Genomic DNA, 20,297 nt, shown 5'->3' on the forward strand with positions numbered 1-20,297 from the left:
GAAGGCAATGCTGACGGTTTTCATGGATTACAACGGTGTAGTGCATCATGAATTTTTGCCAGAAGGCCAGACAGTAAACAAAGAGTATTATTTGGGCGTTATGAGACGTTTGCGTGAAGCAATTCGCCGAAAGAGACCAGAAATGTGGGCAGAAAACTCGTGGATTTTGCACCATGATAACGCACCGTCGCACAGTGCTATCATTATTCGTAATTTTTTGACGAAAAATGCAACAAATACCATCCAACAGCCACCGAATTCACCTGATTTGGCTCCCTGTGACTTCTTTCTGTTCAATCGAGTTAAAAAACCATTACGGGGAACGCGTTTTAGCAGCCGAGAGGAAGTAATGGAAAAATCGCAGGAAGCACTGATGGACATACCGAAAACCGAATATAAAAAATGTTTCGAGGATTGGATCAAGCGCTGGCATAAGTGTGTTGCAGTCGATGGGGATTACTTTGAAGGGGACAATATAGATTTAGATGAATAAACTTGTATTTTTAATTTTCTGAATAAATTCCGGGAAATTTTTGATCAAGGTAGTATATCAATCTTACCATCTTTTTCTGCATCTTCAACACACTGAGAAGATGAGAGGGTAGATCCCATATTACTATACCATAATAAATACTGAAGTACCTATGATATTTGAAAGCCTTTAATAGTGTAGTATTTTTGCATAGATGAAAAGTAGAAATTACTGTTGAGTGATCAGACACTGCACAATCAAACACTTTTGTATCAAGTTTGCATTCAGGGTAATCAGTGAAGGCATTGCCTAATAGTGTTTTACTTTTAGCCACTATCCTAGTAGGATAACAAACTTATGGTTTCATTTTATAGGAATCGAATACTTGCAAAAGTTGTCTTTGATCTCTTCCATCAACCAACTGGTGGCAATTAACGTCACTGGTTAAAATAATTGAAGATCTGGACGAGTCATTTGTTAGAATATACAATAAACACTTGTGTTTTTTGAGAAATGACATGAAACTAGCCACGGGAGACCTATATGTGGCCAATACAGCAAAAACACAATCAGCCATCAAGAGCCTTACAGCCGAACATTCATGTTAATTCTTCGTTGAGGTTCTTTATGTCATGTGAAATGGTATTAAAACTAGGCTCTACTTAACATAAATAACCACACCACCATGCTGATGATTCTGATGTATCACCAATTACATAACCTTGTATTGTTACAATTATGTCTTTTAACCAATGCTCACACATACAGATGAAGTCAGATTTTTCACCTGTTGCCACAGCTTCAAGAACCACTATCTCATGAAACAGACTGGTTCTTCGTCACGGTTAATGTTTTGTTGGTTTCACCAAAATTTTCTGAAAAAAATAAGGTCTTACAAATATATTTGTGGGCCAAAATTCTGGGTTATATAAAATTTCTCTTAGTTTAATGTCTACGACACACAGAGGGATGCATCAGTACCCTTGGTCACCTTCAAACATACTACCACAACGTTATGACCTCGAATTTTTTCACATAGTCTAGGACTGATTTTATTACACTTTTCTCTTTGAAGTTCCAAACATGTACGTGGGCTTTTCTAAAATTACCACCCAATGAACGGCGAGTTTATTATGTGGTAATTCGAGAAAAGTATGGCATTTTTTCAAAGCACTAGACATTGTAGAATTGAGGCTTGTGAAGTGCCAGAATAGGGGGATGCTTAAATCTCTTTTTTGGACCAGTAACCTTAACCCACTCATTACCCACTGACTGGGACAGTTAATGATCACTCCTATGAGGCATGTTCTCTTGCTGCACAGGTAAAATGGTGCTCAACTTTACACTAGAAGCAACATTAATCAGTGACTTGAGAGAGGATTTTGGCCTTTGGTGACTTAATTCCATTTGACTGACAACGGGTTAAATCAGCGTTGGTTTCAACAGTTGATACATTTCAACTAAGCTCATTTTGCGAGGCAGCAACTTTGTGAAACATTGAAAGAACATCCTAGAAATGGCACAGAGGTATAGCTGCACGATCCTTTCATGAATACATCAATTCATGGCAATTTTTCAAAGCACTAGACAATGTAGAATTGAGGCTAGTGAATTTTAAGTGAAATTTGGCAGAGCACTCGTAATCACAAGCAATAATTTCTTCATTAACATCCAACTTTGTGGTACACAAGCCAAATGAGACACTGGTGGCCACATTGGAATCCATATGCTTAAAGTATTTCACTAGGAGGGATCATTTGTGTCCAATTCAATTTTATTTTAACTTCAAATGCAAAAATTTGTTGTGTGATTGATAATATTTCATGTGGAAAATCAAAAGTGGAGAGGGAGAGGCATTTTGAATAATTAGTGGCAGTTAAATAATGTATTAAGTAAGAAAATGAGTCAAGGTTTCCAATTTTTTCCATAAATAGGACAAAAATATACAAAGGAACATAGGCTAGTTCCAATTTTCATATATATGTACTCTCAAGGAATTAAAAAAATTAATTTTTAAAAATTCATGCAGAGATGGCAGTACATGTTTGACTGAGGTTCATGATTTCAATTTATTCTTTTCATTGAGGAGCTATAATTAAACTGTTGAGTTCTCTCTATAGATGTATATCATTTACAAAAAAAATATTATAACCTTTCCTGACAGCTGAGCAGACGCGTTATACATTGTAAACAGCATGTATACAGGGTCACACCCAAAAGTGGTAGGACTGATTTTTTTACAAGAATTTTATTGACAATATACTTACATCGACTTAATAATCTTCAAAGTATGCTCCTTGAGCTGCTACACACTTAGTATAACGTTGCTCCCATTCCCCGTATGCTCGCTGGAAATTTTCTTTGGGGATGCCGTTGATGACCCTCGTCGAAGCCTCTTGAACGGCCTTTATCCAGTAAAACGTCGTCCCTTGAGCTGTCTTTTCATCAGGGGGAAGAAGAAGAAGTCCGGTGGTGCCAGATCTGGAGAATAGGGCGGGTGCGGCAATGTGGCAACGCCGTATTTGGCCAGGAGCTGTCTGACGACGAGCACGCCATGGCACGGTGCGTTGTCATGATGAAGCACCCAGCAGTTTGCGATGGCTGGTCGGACTCTTTTCACGCGTTCTCGGAGGCGGGTGAGCACCTGCACGTAAAAATTTGCATTCACAGTCTCCCCTGGTGGGACAAACTCCTTGTGAACCACTCCATGACGGTCGAAAAACACAATCAACATCGTTTTGATTTGCTCATGCGAGCCTTTTTTGGACGTGGGGACACGGAAGTGTGCCATTCCGCGGATTGTCTTTTCGTTTCGGGGTCATATTGAAAAACCCATGTTTCATCACCAGTTATCACACTGTCCAAACAATTTTCATCTCGGTGCAAATTGGCTAACACTTCTTCGGAAATGCGCACACGCGTTGCCTGTTGGTCGACACTCAGAATTTTCGGCACCATTCGTGGTGCACACCTTGCGCATGGCCAAATCCTGTGAAATAATGCGTTGGACGTTGGATGCAGACAGACCCAACTGGTCTGCAATTTCTTCACTGGTTAAGCGTCGGTCTGTGTTCAGCAGTGTCCTCACTCTGTCCACATTCGTGTCGGTTCTTGCTGTCGACGGCCGTCCGGAGCGATGGTCGTCTTCGACGAGCTCCCTACCCTCTTTAAACAACTTGTGCCACTCAAATACTGTGGAACGGCTTAAGGCAGTGTCCCCATAAGCCTGCTTGATCATATCGAGGGTCTCAGTTTCCGTCTTCCGGAGTTTCACACAAAACTTCACGGAATAACGTTGCTCTAAATTCAGATTCATTTTGTTTTTCGACGCAGACAAAAAACTTGCTTCACTAAAAACGGTGTCCTCACTCAACGACAGCCCGCAGGCAACTGAGGTTGGTGTCGGTCTGTTGCTAAGAGCCCCCTCCACCTTACCCTGCCAGGCAGACCCTCCTCCACCGCTCCGTTCGCGCCAGAGAAAATCAGTCCTACCACTTTTGGGTGCAACCCTGTATCATTTACATAAATATATTATGACCTTTCCTGGCAGCTGAGCAGACGTGTTATACATTGGAAATAGCTGCTACGAAATTTGATTGTCTTGTGTTATTTCTTTAAGAGGTAACTTTTAAACTGCATCAGTTCATTTTTTGAATTCAGTTTTATAATGCCTGGCAAAATCAAATTGCATGTATGTACTTCAATAATGGTCAAAGTTAATACAAAAATGTCTGTAACCATAGAAGTATTTCAGAATTACTTTGTGTATTAATAAAAGCAATTATTTTATGAAGTATTATCTGTATTTTTGAATACACAATACTACCACCTTAAACCCTTAAATAAATAAATTGTTTGAGAATAATTCTCCTAAAGCGAGACACTCAAAAATTCATGCCATCCTCTCAATCCATGCCGAAAAAAATATTATGTAACATATTGTGTACAAAGTTCTAAGATAATTGTATGCAGTGAAACACTTTATTTGCATTTTTCTGGAGACCCCAAAAAAGGGTAAAATCTAGGGGAATGTAATAGAAAGAAAAGGAGAATTTGCGCTACTGAAAATGTTCTTTTTTCATTTTGTCTTTCCATTTTGAAATAGGATAATATTTATGTTCCAGAGCAATTGAGGAAAACTTGACATAGGAGAATCTGCACTAACTTGCCATTTGACTGGTTCAAACAGTGGCCAAACTTCAACATTTTTTGAATAAAATGAAATGTTTTATGATTAAGTTTAGTTGTCACACGTAAAAGCAAGTTTCAGTACTTGTTAATAGTCAGGAGCCCATCTGTTGCGCCAAGGCAATACAAGTAATCACCATATTGAAATTTAATGAAATAATTGACTTTATAATTCCACACAATTTTGTGTGAAAGTGCGTGGAATTACAAAGTCAATTATTTCATTACATTTCAATATGTTATGCAAATTCCATAGTTACGCCTGAGACAACAAATTTTTTTTAGTAATCACCAGTTTTGTGTTTTTCATGCTTCATCATGTTTGGTCCAAATTCATTTTCATTCCTCATAATTTTAAATGATGTGCAATGTAAATAGGCTCCCTCTGTGTTCTTACATGAATAAATTCCATAGCTAACTCCTATTCATGCAATGTATTCATTTCATAGCATGAATCTTTTCCTGGTAACCTAAGATTTTGAGATAAAGTAGTTGACATTACTGTGCTCTCTCATCTTTTTAAGTGTGTTTTTATCAAATGAAGTCAAAAAAGTTTTTACAGTGGCTGATGTGCATGGGTAACTGTTTAAAAACATGAATTTTTAAATACAGCATACTGTTGCATATTGAGGGAAAACCAATAATGAGATAATGAGGGGTGCCACATGCATTGGGAAAATAGGAAAATGAATGGGACATGATATAAATTGAGAATATAAATACAGTTAAATTGTAAGTTGCGGGAAAGCATAAATTACAATAATGGTTGCATAGTATTTGGCTTCTCATTAAGGGAATTTTGATGGAAATAGTCAATCTTTTCATCCCTAATATTAAAGTTTCAAAAGCCTCCAGTATATGTCTCTCATCTTGCTTCAATGAATATGTTTCTGCTCCTTAAGAAGCCCGGCTCTATATAAAAGTTTTTCAAGGCTTTTCTTAACATCCTTTCTTAACATCCCTGTTATCAATTCCCTCCTTTTGAATACGTCTTAACCAAACATAATTCCTCTCTTATTTACCTACTACATAGACCTTTTTGGCACAAAACACTACGGAGAGGGTAAGTTGTAAACTCTTCCATCTTTTTTAGTTTATGCACCCCAATTTTATTTTTAACTTACGTGGATCATTCAATAAGTCCTTGGGAAAAAATTGAAAAATATTAATTTGGGTGTTTTTTTTATTTTTCAATTAATTCTCCTCTCACCTTGGTACACTTTCCCCAGAATTTCTACAACTTTTTAAGCCATCCTAAAAATAGAAATTCTGAAGGTCATCAAAATAGGCATCTTTTTTGGTGATGATCTCATACGACATGAATAGTTTTCTGCTGAGCCATATCTTATCAAATTTGGAAATATATAAAAGTTACTGGTAGTCAAATAAGTATACGGTGGATATTGTTACAATTCGAACTTTGATTCCATGATTCACGCCATCAAAACTGTGCAGGTGTGTACTTGTGCATTGTCTTGATGGAAGAGAATTTTTTCAGTTGCCGAAGGAGGATGATTTCCTGGATTTCTTGGTTCAACGGGTGCAATAAAGATGCATAAGACTCTTCTTTTATCATTTGCCCTTTTTGGAAGTAATCATTATAGACAATACTTGCATGCCTCCCAAAAACTATGACCATTAATCACTTTGTACTACCCATTTCAATGTCTTCGCCATCCCCTGAGCTGGATCCCCATAAGAATCCTGCAAGGTTCGACATAAGTTGGAAAAATGGGGAATTATTTGGGTTTTGATAAAAATTTAGTAAATTGGGGAAAAGCGAAAATTCCAATAATGCAAATACAAGGTTTCACTGAATGCACAATTTAGGATTGTGAATCGTCTTCATCTCTTCTTCTATTGTGTTACTTGGAATATGAATTCCATTTGTAGAAAACAAAAAGGAATGGCATTTATTAGTTTATTTGTTTCTGATTTATTCCTACCTCTTTTTAACTAGAAACCTGTGTAGGGACATTTTTTTGCCGATACTTATAAATTTTGTGAAAATGTGACATAGTATAATTATTTAAGACATTTGTAGCTAGCATAGACACTGCGTTATTAGGGTGATACTTTGTATGCATTGTAGAGTGAAACAGTTTTCTGTGAACTCCTCATCACATTTAACCTGCTCTTTGGTACTTCGTACTTCTTGAAGGCTCATGGAGTTTGTTAGTGGTAAACAAACTGGGGTTTAATTTTCTAAAGACCACTTGCATTGGCCCGAAACATTTGTATGAGATGGCCTTTCATTTTCTTGTGGCCTGGCAATGCATTCCCCTCTGCTATTGTGTGCATAGGTTTGCTTCGGCATCTTCTTCCTGGAAAGGCCCATCTTAACACAATTAAAAACATGTTGCACTGGGTAACCCTCAGAATCTATGACCTTCTTGAAATCTCTGATGAAGTTCTGTGCTGCCTTTAATTTGAAGCTTGCTGCTTCACCATGCCTCACAATGCTGTGGATGTGATTTCTTTTCTTAAACTTCTCAAACCGCTCAAAACTTACATTAAATATTCTTTTTTAGCCATTAATGACCGTGTATCTTCTCAACAAGGGCAGCAAAAATCACTTTTGCCTTCTCAAAAATGATACCATTATTATTAGCATCACCTTGCAATTCCTTTTTGTTTATTCATATGAGGGCAATCTTTCAGCATCAAAAATATGTAATCATTGCAGAGATATTTTTGTCACTCCCCTTGCAGCATCCTTAATCTTGTCCTTTTTCGTGACGATAGTCCAAATCATTGATGATTGCCTTTTGTGTGTATATGCTAGGTCAGCCATGTTCACACCTCGTTCTCGCTTTTCAGTGGTTTTAATTTTCATTTCTCTGGTTATTATTATTCTCTTATGGCTGCCTTCTTAGAAATTTTTCTTCAGTGATATTTTTTAAACTATGAACAAAATATTGTTAAACTTTGCTAAAAAAAATTACAAATAATGTGTCTAAACATGAGTTTGTAACAATGTGTGATCATTAGTGATATTAAGATGCTTGCAGAACAAGTGCCAACCATTGTAGCAGCAGGAGTGCAATTCTTCTGGGAGTACCCTGCTCCTCTCTCATTATGCAAAAAGTCTCTCTTAAGTTAGTCATGTATAGAAAATTATATTTGCTCACGTGAATTAGTTGCAATGCAAGGTGCTCATTAAACGAGGTTCCATTGTAAAATTGTTAATCCAGTAGCAGCTCTAGGGATAAATTGGGCCAGAGAAGCCAAGCATAGTTGCTAGTAGTACATCAAAAATTGTGTCAGCATTTTCACTCTAGTCTCCGTTAAGTTTTTGGGGTTATGATGCTATTTTTCCCCCTTCATCATTAGAAAACTAATTTTTGATGCAGTTATGTTATGCAATCCACTTTTTTTATTCTTGTCTTTTAAGATGCATGTCCTTAGCTGCTAAAAGATTCCAATGTTAATTTATTATGCTCATTGATGTACTACTATTCTAAAATTTGGGAAGTACATTTTGTGTCGTTTCAGATAGAGTATGGTTATTTCTGTAACAATACCATCAAGATAGCTTTTCCTTAAATTGGGGTTTCATTCAAATTTTTCTGTTTCCTGGCCAATATTATTCAAGGAATCCATAGATATTTTCAATGCGAGAGTTTACTTATAAACTTCTCTCAGTAGCTATGAAGGCTAATTTTCATTAAACGTGACTTCTTCAGGCACTGCATTTTAAATAACTTATCTTTTTTTAGTTTCTTGCTAATTAGCACTAGGTAATATTTTTGCAGGATAATCAATGCTAATTATGGACAACATGATGCGAGAATTCTTAGTTTTAAATATTTCTTGACCTTTTTCTTAGCTAACACACTATTAATTTAATGTACTGTAGATAGTTGATTGTGTATACATGTTTTCTGAATTTGAGATAAAATATTCTTTTCCCATGTGTAATAATATCCCTGAATTGAAGTTGCTTAAAATATTCCTACATAACAGAACAGTAAGTTTCATGTTGATGGAGGCTTCATACGTATGGTTTATTATAAGTACACTATGTGGGGTTATTCAATATTAATATGGAGGATAGGTTATTTAAATATAATTCATATCCTTTGCAGGTCAGCCACATTGTCTGGAGGGCCAGAAATATATGGTAGATCAGGATTTGACTACTTCTTTTCTGGAGCTGACAATGCAGCTGATAGTGATTCGGATGATGAAATTGTGGTTCCACAAACGCAAAGCGAATGGCAACTTTTTGACCGTGTTAGAAGTCAAGACATAAGGTTGCTGAAAACTTTAAATGTCGGCACCATTGTAGATTTCATGGTTGAGAAGAAAAAAGTTAAATTTGGTGTCAAGTAAGTACTTTTGTGATTGGAATTAAGATGCATGCAGCTGGTAAATAAAATCCTTGAGGTTGTGGAGGGGAATTATCATATTTTCTCATCAATAATGCGCACCTTATGTATAATGTGCACCCAGAACTTTGTAGTTATCATGAATTTGTATATATATATATTTATATATATATATTTATATATATATATTTATATATATATTTATATATATATATTTATATATATATATATTTATATATATATATTATATATATTATATATATATATGTATAATTATATATGTATATATAAACATATATATACATATATATGTATATATATATATATATATATATATATATATATATATATATATATATATATATATATATATATGTGTGTGTGTGTGTGTATATATATATATATATAATATATATTATGCAAGTGGTATATATATATATATGTATGTTTTTTCTTTTTTCATTGCATAACATGCATTGTCATTTTTTTGATTACCTGAACATTTTTGTATAGATAACACACACATTATCGATGAGAAAATACGGTAGTTAAGCAAAATAATTTTATGTCAAGGGAGAGCATATTCTCAGGAGTGAAATTGAGCCAGTGATCAGTATCATGTAGCTTGAAGTTATTATTGTGGTTGATATTGGAAGTGCAGAATTATTTTCTCTTTCCTCGTATGATAATGCATAAAAATAACTTGTTAGAAAATTGTTATCAGTGTAATGGACAAGAGCAGGTGGTATATTTACATCATGGTCTACCATGCCTCTAATTCATTATTTATTGCAAGAGTACAATTAAGCCCTCTTCAGAGAATTTTTCATCAACGTTGGGCAGTAGCTAAAATTTAATTTGAACATTGAAGAGTATGCAAGTGAAAATTTCTTTCCATGCTCGATATTTCTTGGAAAACTATTTGTTGATTCTAATTATGCTCTACAAGACATTCAAAATAGATTGAGCAAAGATTAGACATAGTTGTGACAGTTCATGATCAATTGACCAAACCAGTCTTCAGCCTGAAAGTCAATGTAATAGTCGTGGTTGAAGTTTATGTGATTCTCGACCCTTTGACGTACAAAATTCTGAATCTGATCTTAATCATTTTTAAGGTAAATTGTAAAATGTTACCTATGCTTCATTGAAAATGTAAAGTTTCAATGAAGCACTTGTAACTATTATATAATAAATTATTAATATTATATAATAAATTGCTATGTGTAGTACATCTAATCCAACCATAGCATAGAAAATCTCAGGGATCGGGATGGTGCAGTGGCTAACGCACTGGCTTCCTTCCCAGAGGTCCCAGGGTCAACTCCTGGAGGTGGCAGATATATTTTCTGTGGTATTCTGATCCCTACTTAAGGTGCTCTGCAGAGAGAACTTTTAGTGAGTACGCTGTCCATTGGATGGGACGTTAAACTGCAGACCCCTTGGTGCCTTTTGTTAAGAGTAGGCTGATGCGGGGGCCAGGTTTCTCTCCATCCTTCGTTCTTTCCCATCCATCCCTAGTGGTGCAAATGATGTCGGCTGTTGGTTGCCTCCCCTAAAACTACTATTACTATAGAAAATCATATACTATTTTTTATGGTGAAAAGGCTAATTTTTGGCTAATGGGTCCCTTGAATTTTGCGGTAAATAGACTTAACCACCTACATTTCAATTAATGAAGCATGATTCAGTGGCTAAAGTCTTCAAATATTCACAGAGAGTTAAATCTAATAGGTTTTATGATCTCTCAAAATAGTAATGCTTTCTCTTAGCAGTAATGTTTATCATTTTTATCATTATTATAATTCAATGATGTTATTGGTAAAACCTTGTTTTTGATTGTGGTCTGCTGAGTTTATATCCTCTTTAAATGGAGGTCAGAAGGGAAGCGGGGGTTAGTCAGGGTACCTTAAATCATCATTTTTTTTAAACCATATAAATTGAAAAATATTACAAAATCTGTTATTTGAGTTGGATTTTTTGTATCCATTGTTCAAATACATTTATAATATTAATTTTAAAAAAATAAAAAAGATAGAAAGCTATGTTTAAATGGTTAGCATGACCTCGAGACGTTCAACTCTTTGAGTGCCAACTGTGAGTGACACTGACTAATTTTCTCAAATGTGCCAGCTCGCTCCCAGTGAATTTTTTTTAAAGCTATAAATGTAAAAAATCAGTTGAGTTATTCAAATTTTGTTTTTTCTCTTTTGTTGTTTCAGGTTCTCTATTGCTATGCCTTTTTCTCATGTTGATCCAAATATTTGCACTTTCCCTTGTTGAAATACTGACGTGTTTATTCAATATCTTACAATTTTTAACTAATTTTAAATGATCCATTTAATTTCATTTATCTTTGCTTTAATTGTCTAAATGCTATGCAGTGTGCATTTTAAGGAAGCTTTTGCTTTTGGACATTTTCCTTGCTTCAAGGTGTAGCATTAGAATTCTTTCCCTTATCTCAGCAGAGTAGGTTTTTTGCTGTAATAACAGACTTGTGGAAAGTCCTTGAGTCATTTGACCACCTTTATGGAGATAAAGGAATTTGAATATTACTATGGTATAGAGTGAGGGACTTAAACCATCTACATTGAGTTTCTATCCGATGAGGGGATCTCAGGCTGCGTAATGGGTGCTGTCTCTCAAGCCCATTTTGGTAACAACTGAATCACAGAGCATCCTTCAAGCATTTGGTCTCTTCATTTGGAGTGATAAGTACCTGTCTATCTATCTAGCTATCTGGGTATCCTCTAGTGGGGTGTAAACAATAAAGGTTAGTCTCTTTCTGCATCAGGGCAGCTTTGGCATCTTGGCATCTCACCACTGTGCAATGGTGTTTGTGGTAAACATGCACTTTATTCAGCTTTAAATAAAAAGTATCTAATATTGGCAGTCTCTAGGTGAGACAATATTCTTATCATACTAGAGGGAACCATTCTTTTGTGATGCAAGGGCAAGACTACTTTCTAGAGTCATGGGTGAAGAAAAGGATTTAGTAGAAATTGAGACAGGAAGTTATATTATGTATGAATCTTTTGGCAAGTGTTCATTCAATTTTGTGCCAGTGGTTTTTTTTCTTGGAAATATATTTGTAGAAAAAATGAAAATACCCCAATGAAGACAGAGGAAAATTTGCATGAATATGAATTTCTAAATTGATGAATCGAGTGGTAGCAATTTTGTAATAAGTGAAGTTGAAAGCTGTATATTTGCAGTCTTTTTCTGAAAGTGTTGCTATTGAAAGCCGTGTGGTTGAGAACCGTGCAGATTAGCAAAATACGACAAAACTAGCGCATCATTTGTCAGAACTTGCAAGTTTGAAGCTTTTCTCACTGACAGAATCTAAGCCAATTGCTTGTTTTCATCTCTTCTCTATTGAAATGCTGCTGAAGCTAATAGCCACCAAAAGCACAACAGTACCTTCAGTCACACAAAAACTTATCACTGAATTCTAGATTGATTTTTTGAAAAGCAACAAGTTGCCGAAGTAAAGACATTTCGGCTTATTTATTGAAAATAGGCATAATTAGTAAACCAAACATGTGCCAGTTACTGTCGAAAAAGAAATAATCAAATCCTTTGTTCCAACACACACTCTCTTGCATTTGATTTAAATTATTCCTTAAGTTTGTTCATATTGTATACAATTCCAAAATCCCAACTCCTAATGGACCTTTGTATGACTCATGGGCTTAATTTCAGCTAGTAGTTGATCCCGCCAATCGTATATTTCAGCATTACGATACACATCAAAAATTGGGCATTTATGAGTGTTTGCTTGATATTAAAAGTCATAGCATCACTGGCCAAATAAAAACCACCAATGCTGGAGAGAAAATGTTTGGCTGTTATGTGATGCATTCTCAAATCACTCTCTTGTATGCTATGCATACCATGAAAACCATAAACACAGTAATCAACCCGAAGGTCGGTTCGGTTGGTGATGGTGGAGCTCACCCAGTACTAAGCCCGATGGCGTGTGAAATTCACACATCAGGGCAGTGAGGCCGGTTCCTTTTCCTGTGCAGGTTACAGTTTCCCAGGAAGATCTGGTACCCAAAAAATCACACAGCTTGGGTAGAGCTGCAGGTGCCCAGAGAGGCTTGCCCATTCTATGCTTACCATGGAGCAAAAAATAATACCGTTTAGGTAATGTGTAAAATCATGGTTTGGCATATACTTAAGTAACTAAGTTGCTTACCATAGGAAATTATAGAAATGAATGATAAATCTCTTGCAACAATTTTTTTTGTCTGATTCCACTGGTTAGGTACCTTTATGCAGTAGTGACATATATTACAGGAACACTTCGTAGGGATGGAAAAGTTCCCCTTACTAATTTTGACACAAGTTCAGTGTGAGAAAGGTAAGATTTTTTAGAAATGCCTCCCTGTTACTGTTTGGGTTTAGGGAAAAAATCTATGGAAAAACAGCTATTTTTTCCTTGTCTCTTTTTCTGGCCTATAAGGGTTAAACATGGCATCAAAAAGAAATCTACCTCCAATTTTCCTGCCAGATATATATAGTGAAATACAACCTGTATATAGCTACATAGCTGGTATAGGCAAATCTGATGTGATGCTTTAATTATACTTGAATGAAAGAAGATAACCAAAAGCATGGGAAGAGGGTTGTGTTCAATGAATTATCAAGAATGTATGCATTCTTTATAAGGAAATTTTTTTGAGTGAGAACAAACCAATGTTTCAATTGATCTTCATCACATCCATAACAGAAGACTTGGTACAATATGTCCTAAGGCATTGTTAACAAATCCAGCCGAGAAAAAAGTCCACCAAGTCATTCTTTATATGGATTAAAAATGCTTCCGTAAAAAAGATGTAGAATATGTAATGGGTACTCAACACCAAAAAGAAAAATCAGGTTATGACCAGTATCTGTTATGACAAAGGGATTTCAACAACCATAACTATTTGTGGATAAATTACTGTTATTGTATTGTTTTTGCATTTCATTTTTGTCTATAAATTTTTTCATTGTTGATAAATATTGATGCATTTCCCGAGTATGAATGCCATTTATATTAATTTTTTTATGATATGAGCTTTTGCTTCTTTGAAAAATGTATGCAATATTTAACATATGTCTTGCTTGTGATCCTCTTGTTTCTAGTGTTACCTCATCAGAAAAAGTTGACAAGGAAAATCGCTACAGTGATTTCAACATAATTTCCCTGCCTTATCCTGGATGTGAGTTTTTTAAAGAGTATCGTGATAATGATTATTCTGCTGAAGGCCTTGTTTTTGATTGGAGGCAAGCTCATGTAGATGCAAGTATTGGCATCCCTGATGATTCCGTCCATTCCCAGTTACGAATAGATTGGGATCAATACAAGGTACAGTTTTTAATTTTAATATCGATTTGTTTTCATGCATGTCTAAAGAAAAAAGATATCTTTTGTGCATAAAAAATATTAATGCGGTGGAATCTTGATTTACCTGTATGTGAGAAGTGGACCTGGTTAACCCTTCCAATGCTGCAGGAATATTTAAAACTTTTACCACTAAATGAATTATTTTTTGTGGTATCAGATTACTGTGGTGTGTAGATTCATAAACTGTAAATTACAAAGTACAGAACGGAATTTAAAACAAAATCAGTATTTTTAGATTCGGTGGTCGATAGTTGGCCTCAGTTGCTTATGTACACTTCCAGCTTGTCATCATGGTTTCCACCACACCCTTCTTTGTGCTCATGCAATTTAAATCTTTCTGTGACTAGTGGTTGTCTATTTCTGGAGCTAATCTGTAAAACTTAATATTTTATGTAAGTTTTATACACACAGTGTATCTTTAGTTAAAATGTTTGTTTATTATTTATATGTTTATTATCATTTGTACTTTCCAAGTAATCAATGTAGGTGGGTACTCTGAAAAATTGCTGGCTTAACAAATAAACAAGACATTTTTTTATTCATGTTTCTTTTTTCTTTGTATTCTCCTTAAAAATTGATACTCTTTGTCTAGTGATGCCCCTAACTTTTTTAATATTCACAATAGTAGTTGACATCTTTCTGAGCAAAATAGGCTTTACATATGCGATAACCACCTTGCCCAAAAAAGGATCTCTGTTCTCCAAGTGAAATTTCATGGAGAGAAAACTGGCAGAATTCACGATCTAAAGAAATATCATGAGGAAAATTAATGATGCATAATACTCTCTCATGATTGGTTGACCTTTTTAAAGGTAATTGATGCACACATTTTGGTGATGATATCAAAAATCAGTGGCCATTATTTTCCCGGCTGATGAGCAATCTTCACTTTTTTGGTGCAGGTTCACCCTTTGCAGCCCACTGTTTTGACTGTTCTTTCATCTCAGAAGCATAGTGGTGTTTCTAAGTTTCATCTGCCGTTATAAATAAATTCAAAAAATTTGACTCATTTCGCTTTAACTGCTCTAACAGGGACTCTGCAATGTTCAGTCAAATGTAATTTTAATCCTAAGTGAGAAAATGCAGTACCCAACATGCGGATAGCTTACGCAAGTTTAATTCCTGTCAATATATGACAAAACTGTTCTTTCGATATGCTCATAATGCAATAAAGCCAGCCGTAATTTAATGGTCATCCAGTACCGTTTAATGAACTTTTTCGATGTTAACGGTGGTTGTCACAGTTTTTGGCCATCCTGAAAGATCATCATCAGCCAAGCTGATATGGCAGTGTTTTTAAATTCTGCTGCTCAAATTTAATGGTCTTACATGATGTGGCAGGTTCCCCATGTACAGCGTTCAACTCATTTTTGGCTAGCACATGTATATTGATTGGCTTTCGAAATCAAATATTCAATGACAGCTGGATACTCAATAGGTTCCATTTTCAGAAAAACTCTCAGAACTTACTCTTAATACTTACTCAGATGGCTGTAAAACAAAAATTGTGTCCACAACAGCTATAATTTAGGTACCTTTATGTATAGATACCTTTCTATACATGCAAAAATACATTCCCAAAATATTTTTGAGGAGTGCTGCTATCTTCATGTTGAGGTCGGCAAATTTTCAGATAGCCCATATGTGCATCCCAAATAACCATGGCCATTGCCTTTTTGGCCGTTTCCACATCTTCTCCTTTGGAGTCAATCACCTGAAGAAACCCTCTGTTTTATCTTCCTTTGCTCTGGAGTACACTAGTGTATCCATGTTTTGTCCATAGATATGTATCGATGTGGAAACTCTTCATAATTGCGATGGAAAAGGGCCAAACCAGGATGCAATGCGTGGTGGAAGGTTATTGCACTGTGGATTGAAAAAAGGCCAAAAATAAATACATTTTGCAGATTTGTTTAGAGAAATGTGTTAAAATAAGAGTACTGGATTGGAATAAATAAAATTCTAAAATACTATAGAAAAAGTGACTTTATAGGGAAAAAAATTGCTCCAGGGCTGAAACAAGTGGCACCTAGACCATGAAAACACATCACATCCGCTAAGGCTAACATATGGCTGAAAAGCATAATGAATGAAATAAGAGCTGGTCTCTCTAAAAGATGGTCTAGGGATAAGAAATTGAGACTGGATGACAATCGTCATACACAATCACCTGATTCTTGTTTTGTTCAGTAATCCATTTGTTTTTCATCTTGAAGTTTTCTCTCCTTAAATAAAATGTGTCAACTTCTTTTTCACTTGTACAATATTTCCATGCATATCATCACACATGTGGACCATCATAGAAATATTTCATGCTCTGGTTTTTTCTGACCTGACCTTAGTGAATAAAGTACTTAATATTCAAGGCCTATAAAATTTGCCAGGCATTTTCACTATTAAGATTTGCTCCTAAAATCTTAGAGAGTTAAATTTGAAGTGTACAGTATGAATTACTGTTAAGTGAAATCCTATCCTGGTTAGTCTCACCATTGCTGTTGATTTTGAAAACACTCTGTCATCGTCATTAGGGCTTTTAAATGTAATTTTGCCAATTCTTTCTAAAGTTCTCTACTCTTGCAAGCTCTGAAAAAGATATTTGTGAGCAGTTTGCCATCATTGTATTACTTGATTTACCTGAGAGTTTGTGGCTAATAATTGCCATTGCAAAGGTATTTTTGCCAAAGAAATTCTTGATAGAATTCCTGAAAGTGATATTGAAGAATTGCCTTGGGTACTACATAGTAATGGGAATTGATTCCATGTGTCAAGACCTTTTTATGTGCTTTCCTCATCAATTATGATATGCTTTGTAAATAGAAAGTTGGCTGATGGGAATGTGTGAGATTTGGTAACTATCCCCTCACACCAGGTGTAGCCTATGTATTTAGTAATGAAATTCTTTGCCACTAAGTGTTCATCATTTATTATATTACAATTTGAAAATATTATCTGGGTTTTCAATGATTTTTAGAGTGAATATATGAATATTTTGAAGACAAAGAATGGCTAGCACTTAATAGGGAATTTATGGTCTCTGTAATGATGTCAAATTTTATTTTATTCTAAAGCTGGCTGATGCTACTGTTAAGAGCTCTTCAAAAGTATCCACCCTTTGGCGTGTGATTGATTAGATGCTCTAATTCAATGAGGTTAGATAAATGGGACTGACATAAGTGCCCTTTAGTCAGTATGATTTCAGAGTCATCTGATATGCTTTCCCTTGTTCAAGAGATGACTATTCATTCACAGTATTTCTGCTAACTTCGCAGATTTCAGTTATTTGTTTCATCTGTGTTTTAACCAACAAAACATACTCAAATCAAGTGATCTAGAAATCAAGTGAGGACATACATTTACACCAACAATAGAAAGCCAGGTTAAATTGTTGCATCAAAGTATTACCTAGGTAACCAGTTGTAGGGATGTTTTATCAAGGAAAATTGAGAGGAATTAACAGTGGTGGAAATATTTTTTAACAATGCCATTAACACTCAGACCAGTGCTCCTTTTCTATGTACCACTGCTGTTATTTCACTTGCACGAAGTCAATTTTTTTTGGGTAAAGAGGCCTCTTTCGTAATTCATGTCTAGTAAATCTTAATTTCTGTCACTGCTGTAAATATTTATTAATTGTAATATGTATTATTATTAAGATGTGTATGTGATATAGTATTCTAGCAAGTCGTATACTTGCCCAAATTGGGCTGTGCTTAACTATTTATCACTCTGAAGAGCAGTATGGATTTTGAGGATTGTGAGACTGCTTTATGAATTATTAATGCCTATCGTGATTTCTTTAAAATCTTCATTGGTCTGTTTAGGGATACTGTTGCTGTTAGCTCCTTTGGCTCATTTGTTACTTTTATTAAAATAATTATACCATCAGTAGCTGTATAAGCAATCATCATAATGTTTTATAATTTTATTACTTAGTTCTTAAGCTAAATGAAATCTTCAAGGAATGAGTTCTTTGTAATTAATGAATATAGTATTCTTGAATGGCCTCGCTTTAAATGAAATTTGTCTGCTAAATGGCCTCTACTTTCTTTACAGGGTTGGGACTTGGTTAAACTTACTCAAAACTACCTTAAGCTCCTTCTGCGTTATCTTCAGGATAACAGCACTGGACTGTTAATCCACTGTATCAGTGGGTGGGATCGAACTCCACTATTTGTGTCATTGCTAAGACTCTCTCTTTGGGCTGATGGTGTCATTCATCAGTCACTAAATGCAACGCAAATATTGTACTTCACCATTGCATATGACTGGATGCTGTTCGGTCATAATTTAGAGGATAGATTAAGTAAAGGGGAGGAGATTTTCTTCTTCTGCTTCTATTTCTTGAAACATATAGTGGAGGAGGAATTCAGTGTCATACCAAGGTAAGATTTTGATTATTTTCTTTGAATTATCAAAATTAATTTATTCAATGGTATGAGTTGGTATTTTCTTTCAATATCATTTATCATGATATGTATATATTTTCACTGTGTACCTAAGTTGTAGTCATTCATTATTATAATGCCGGACTGAGTAAAATTCAGGAGGCAAGTTCTGGGCCATATAGTTCGCATATTAGGTATATTTTTAAACATAGGACCTCTCATCTATACCCCTAAAGTTCCAAATGTCATCATTTCCAAAAGTCCTCGCAAATGTGTAACAATGAATTCAACAATGATAAAGTAAGACTTCATGATTATTTCCTTGGAACTCTTCAGTTGCTTGGAAACCATCAGAAGGCTCTATACATAGTGGTCTCAAGCTAAGTCTTTGATAAGAGAGGTTGGAGCTCAAAATTAGCTGTGGAAGGAATTTTTATTTATATTCATTGCAGTTGCTTGCTTAGAGAAATAGATTGTGTTTATATTCTTCATTTTATTATAATCATGTGAAGCAATTTAAGAAAAGAAAACATTTAAGTAGACTTTTATATTACTCTCCTATCCCCAATGTAAATAGTTTTTCACTGGTCCTCCCAAAAAACATATTTTAAGGTTACTATGCAGTACAAACAATTTTTGTTGCAAATCAAACTTGTGATTATGATTTTTTAAATATCCTATTTTTCATTTGGTAATAATAAATCATATGCTAGGGGCTGATTTTAACTACAAAAGTTTTACATTTAATATTATGAATGAAAGATTATGCACAAGAAGTCTTAAATACCAAGATGAACTAATCAAGGCACCCTTAGCATAGCATATATTCATTATTATAAAATATCTGAAGGGTGTCTCAGGGTATTTAAGCAGTGTAAAATTTATTTTGGTACTCCTCATAGCAAGTATACTAATGATTAAATTAATTATCTGGAAGAAATCATGTGCTGAAAATTTCAGAAAACTCAGGGTAGTTCAAAATAAAAGTTGATGCAACAATTTCATGGTGTAAAAATCATTCGCCTTTACCGGGATAATGCTCTTTTGTACTCTAGTGCATAATCTTTCATCCTGGTCGTCAAGGCAAATGATTTTTACACTCTGAAATTGCTGCATTGAAATGCATATTAGCAGATGACTCCATTAAAAGTTACTGTTGTGGCGTCTGCCACAGTTTCTTGGAATAAAAGTTTGTTATTTAGGTGAGTTTGAAGTCCTTAATTTGTTTTTATTATTCAGGGTTGGTTTCTAACAAATCAATCATTATTTTCAAATCTCAGATAAAACTATTTTTGGTGCCAATGGTATCATTTTATTTAGTATCACGCTGAATTCCTGAAATACAGTCATAAATAATAATGTAGTTTTGCCTGTTTGGTTTTTGTGTCTGATGGATATTCATAGCATGGTTGTACCAAAGTATTTGCGTGAAATTGGTATTGCTTCTTCAAACATGTGATATCCAAAAATCTTTTTTGTACTTTTTAGCCTTGGAATGCACTATAAATAGGTTTGCATACTCAACC

The 20,297-nt window shown here is 34.9% G+C and overlaps 1 protein-coding gene across 1 annotated transcript in view; it reads left to right on the top strand.

Annotated features, from left to right (window-relative positions):
- EDTP (Egg-derived tyrosine phosphatase) overlaps positions 1-20,297 on the top strand; it is a 49,108-nt gene that overhangs the window by 8,472 nt on the left and 20,339 nt on the right. The window contains exons 4-6 of the mRNA XM_071593138.1: positions 8,749-8,991; positions 14,125-14,347; positions 18,440-18,768. Of these exons, the coding sequence (XP_071449239.1) occupies positions 8,749-8,991; positions 14,125-14,347; positions 18,440-18,768 (795 nt within the window). The remainder of the gene's footprint in view (positions 1-8,748; positions 8,992-14,124; positions 14,348-18,439; positions 18,769-20,297) is intronic.

Source organism: Hetaerina americana, unplaced genomic scaffold (genome assembly GCF_022747635.1).
Source record: "Hetaerina americana unplaced genomic scaffold, ioHetAmer1.1.p SCAF_51, whole genome shotgun sequence".
In the NCBI taxonomy this organism is placed as follows: domain Eukaryota; kingdom Metazoa; phylum Arthropoda; class Insecta; order Odonata; family Calopterygidae; genus Hetaerina; species Hetaerina americana.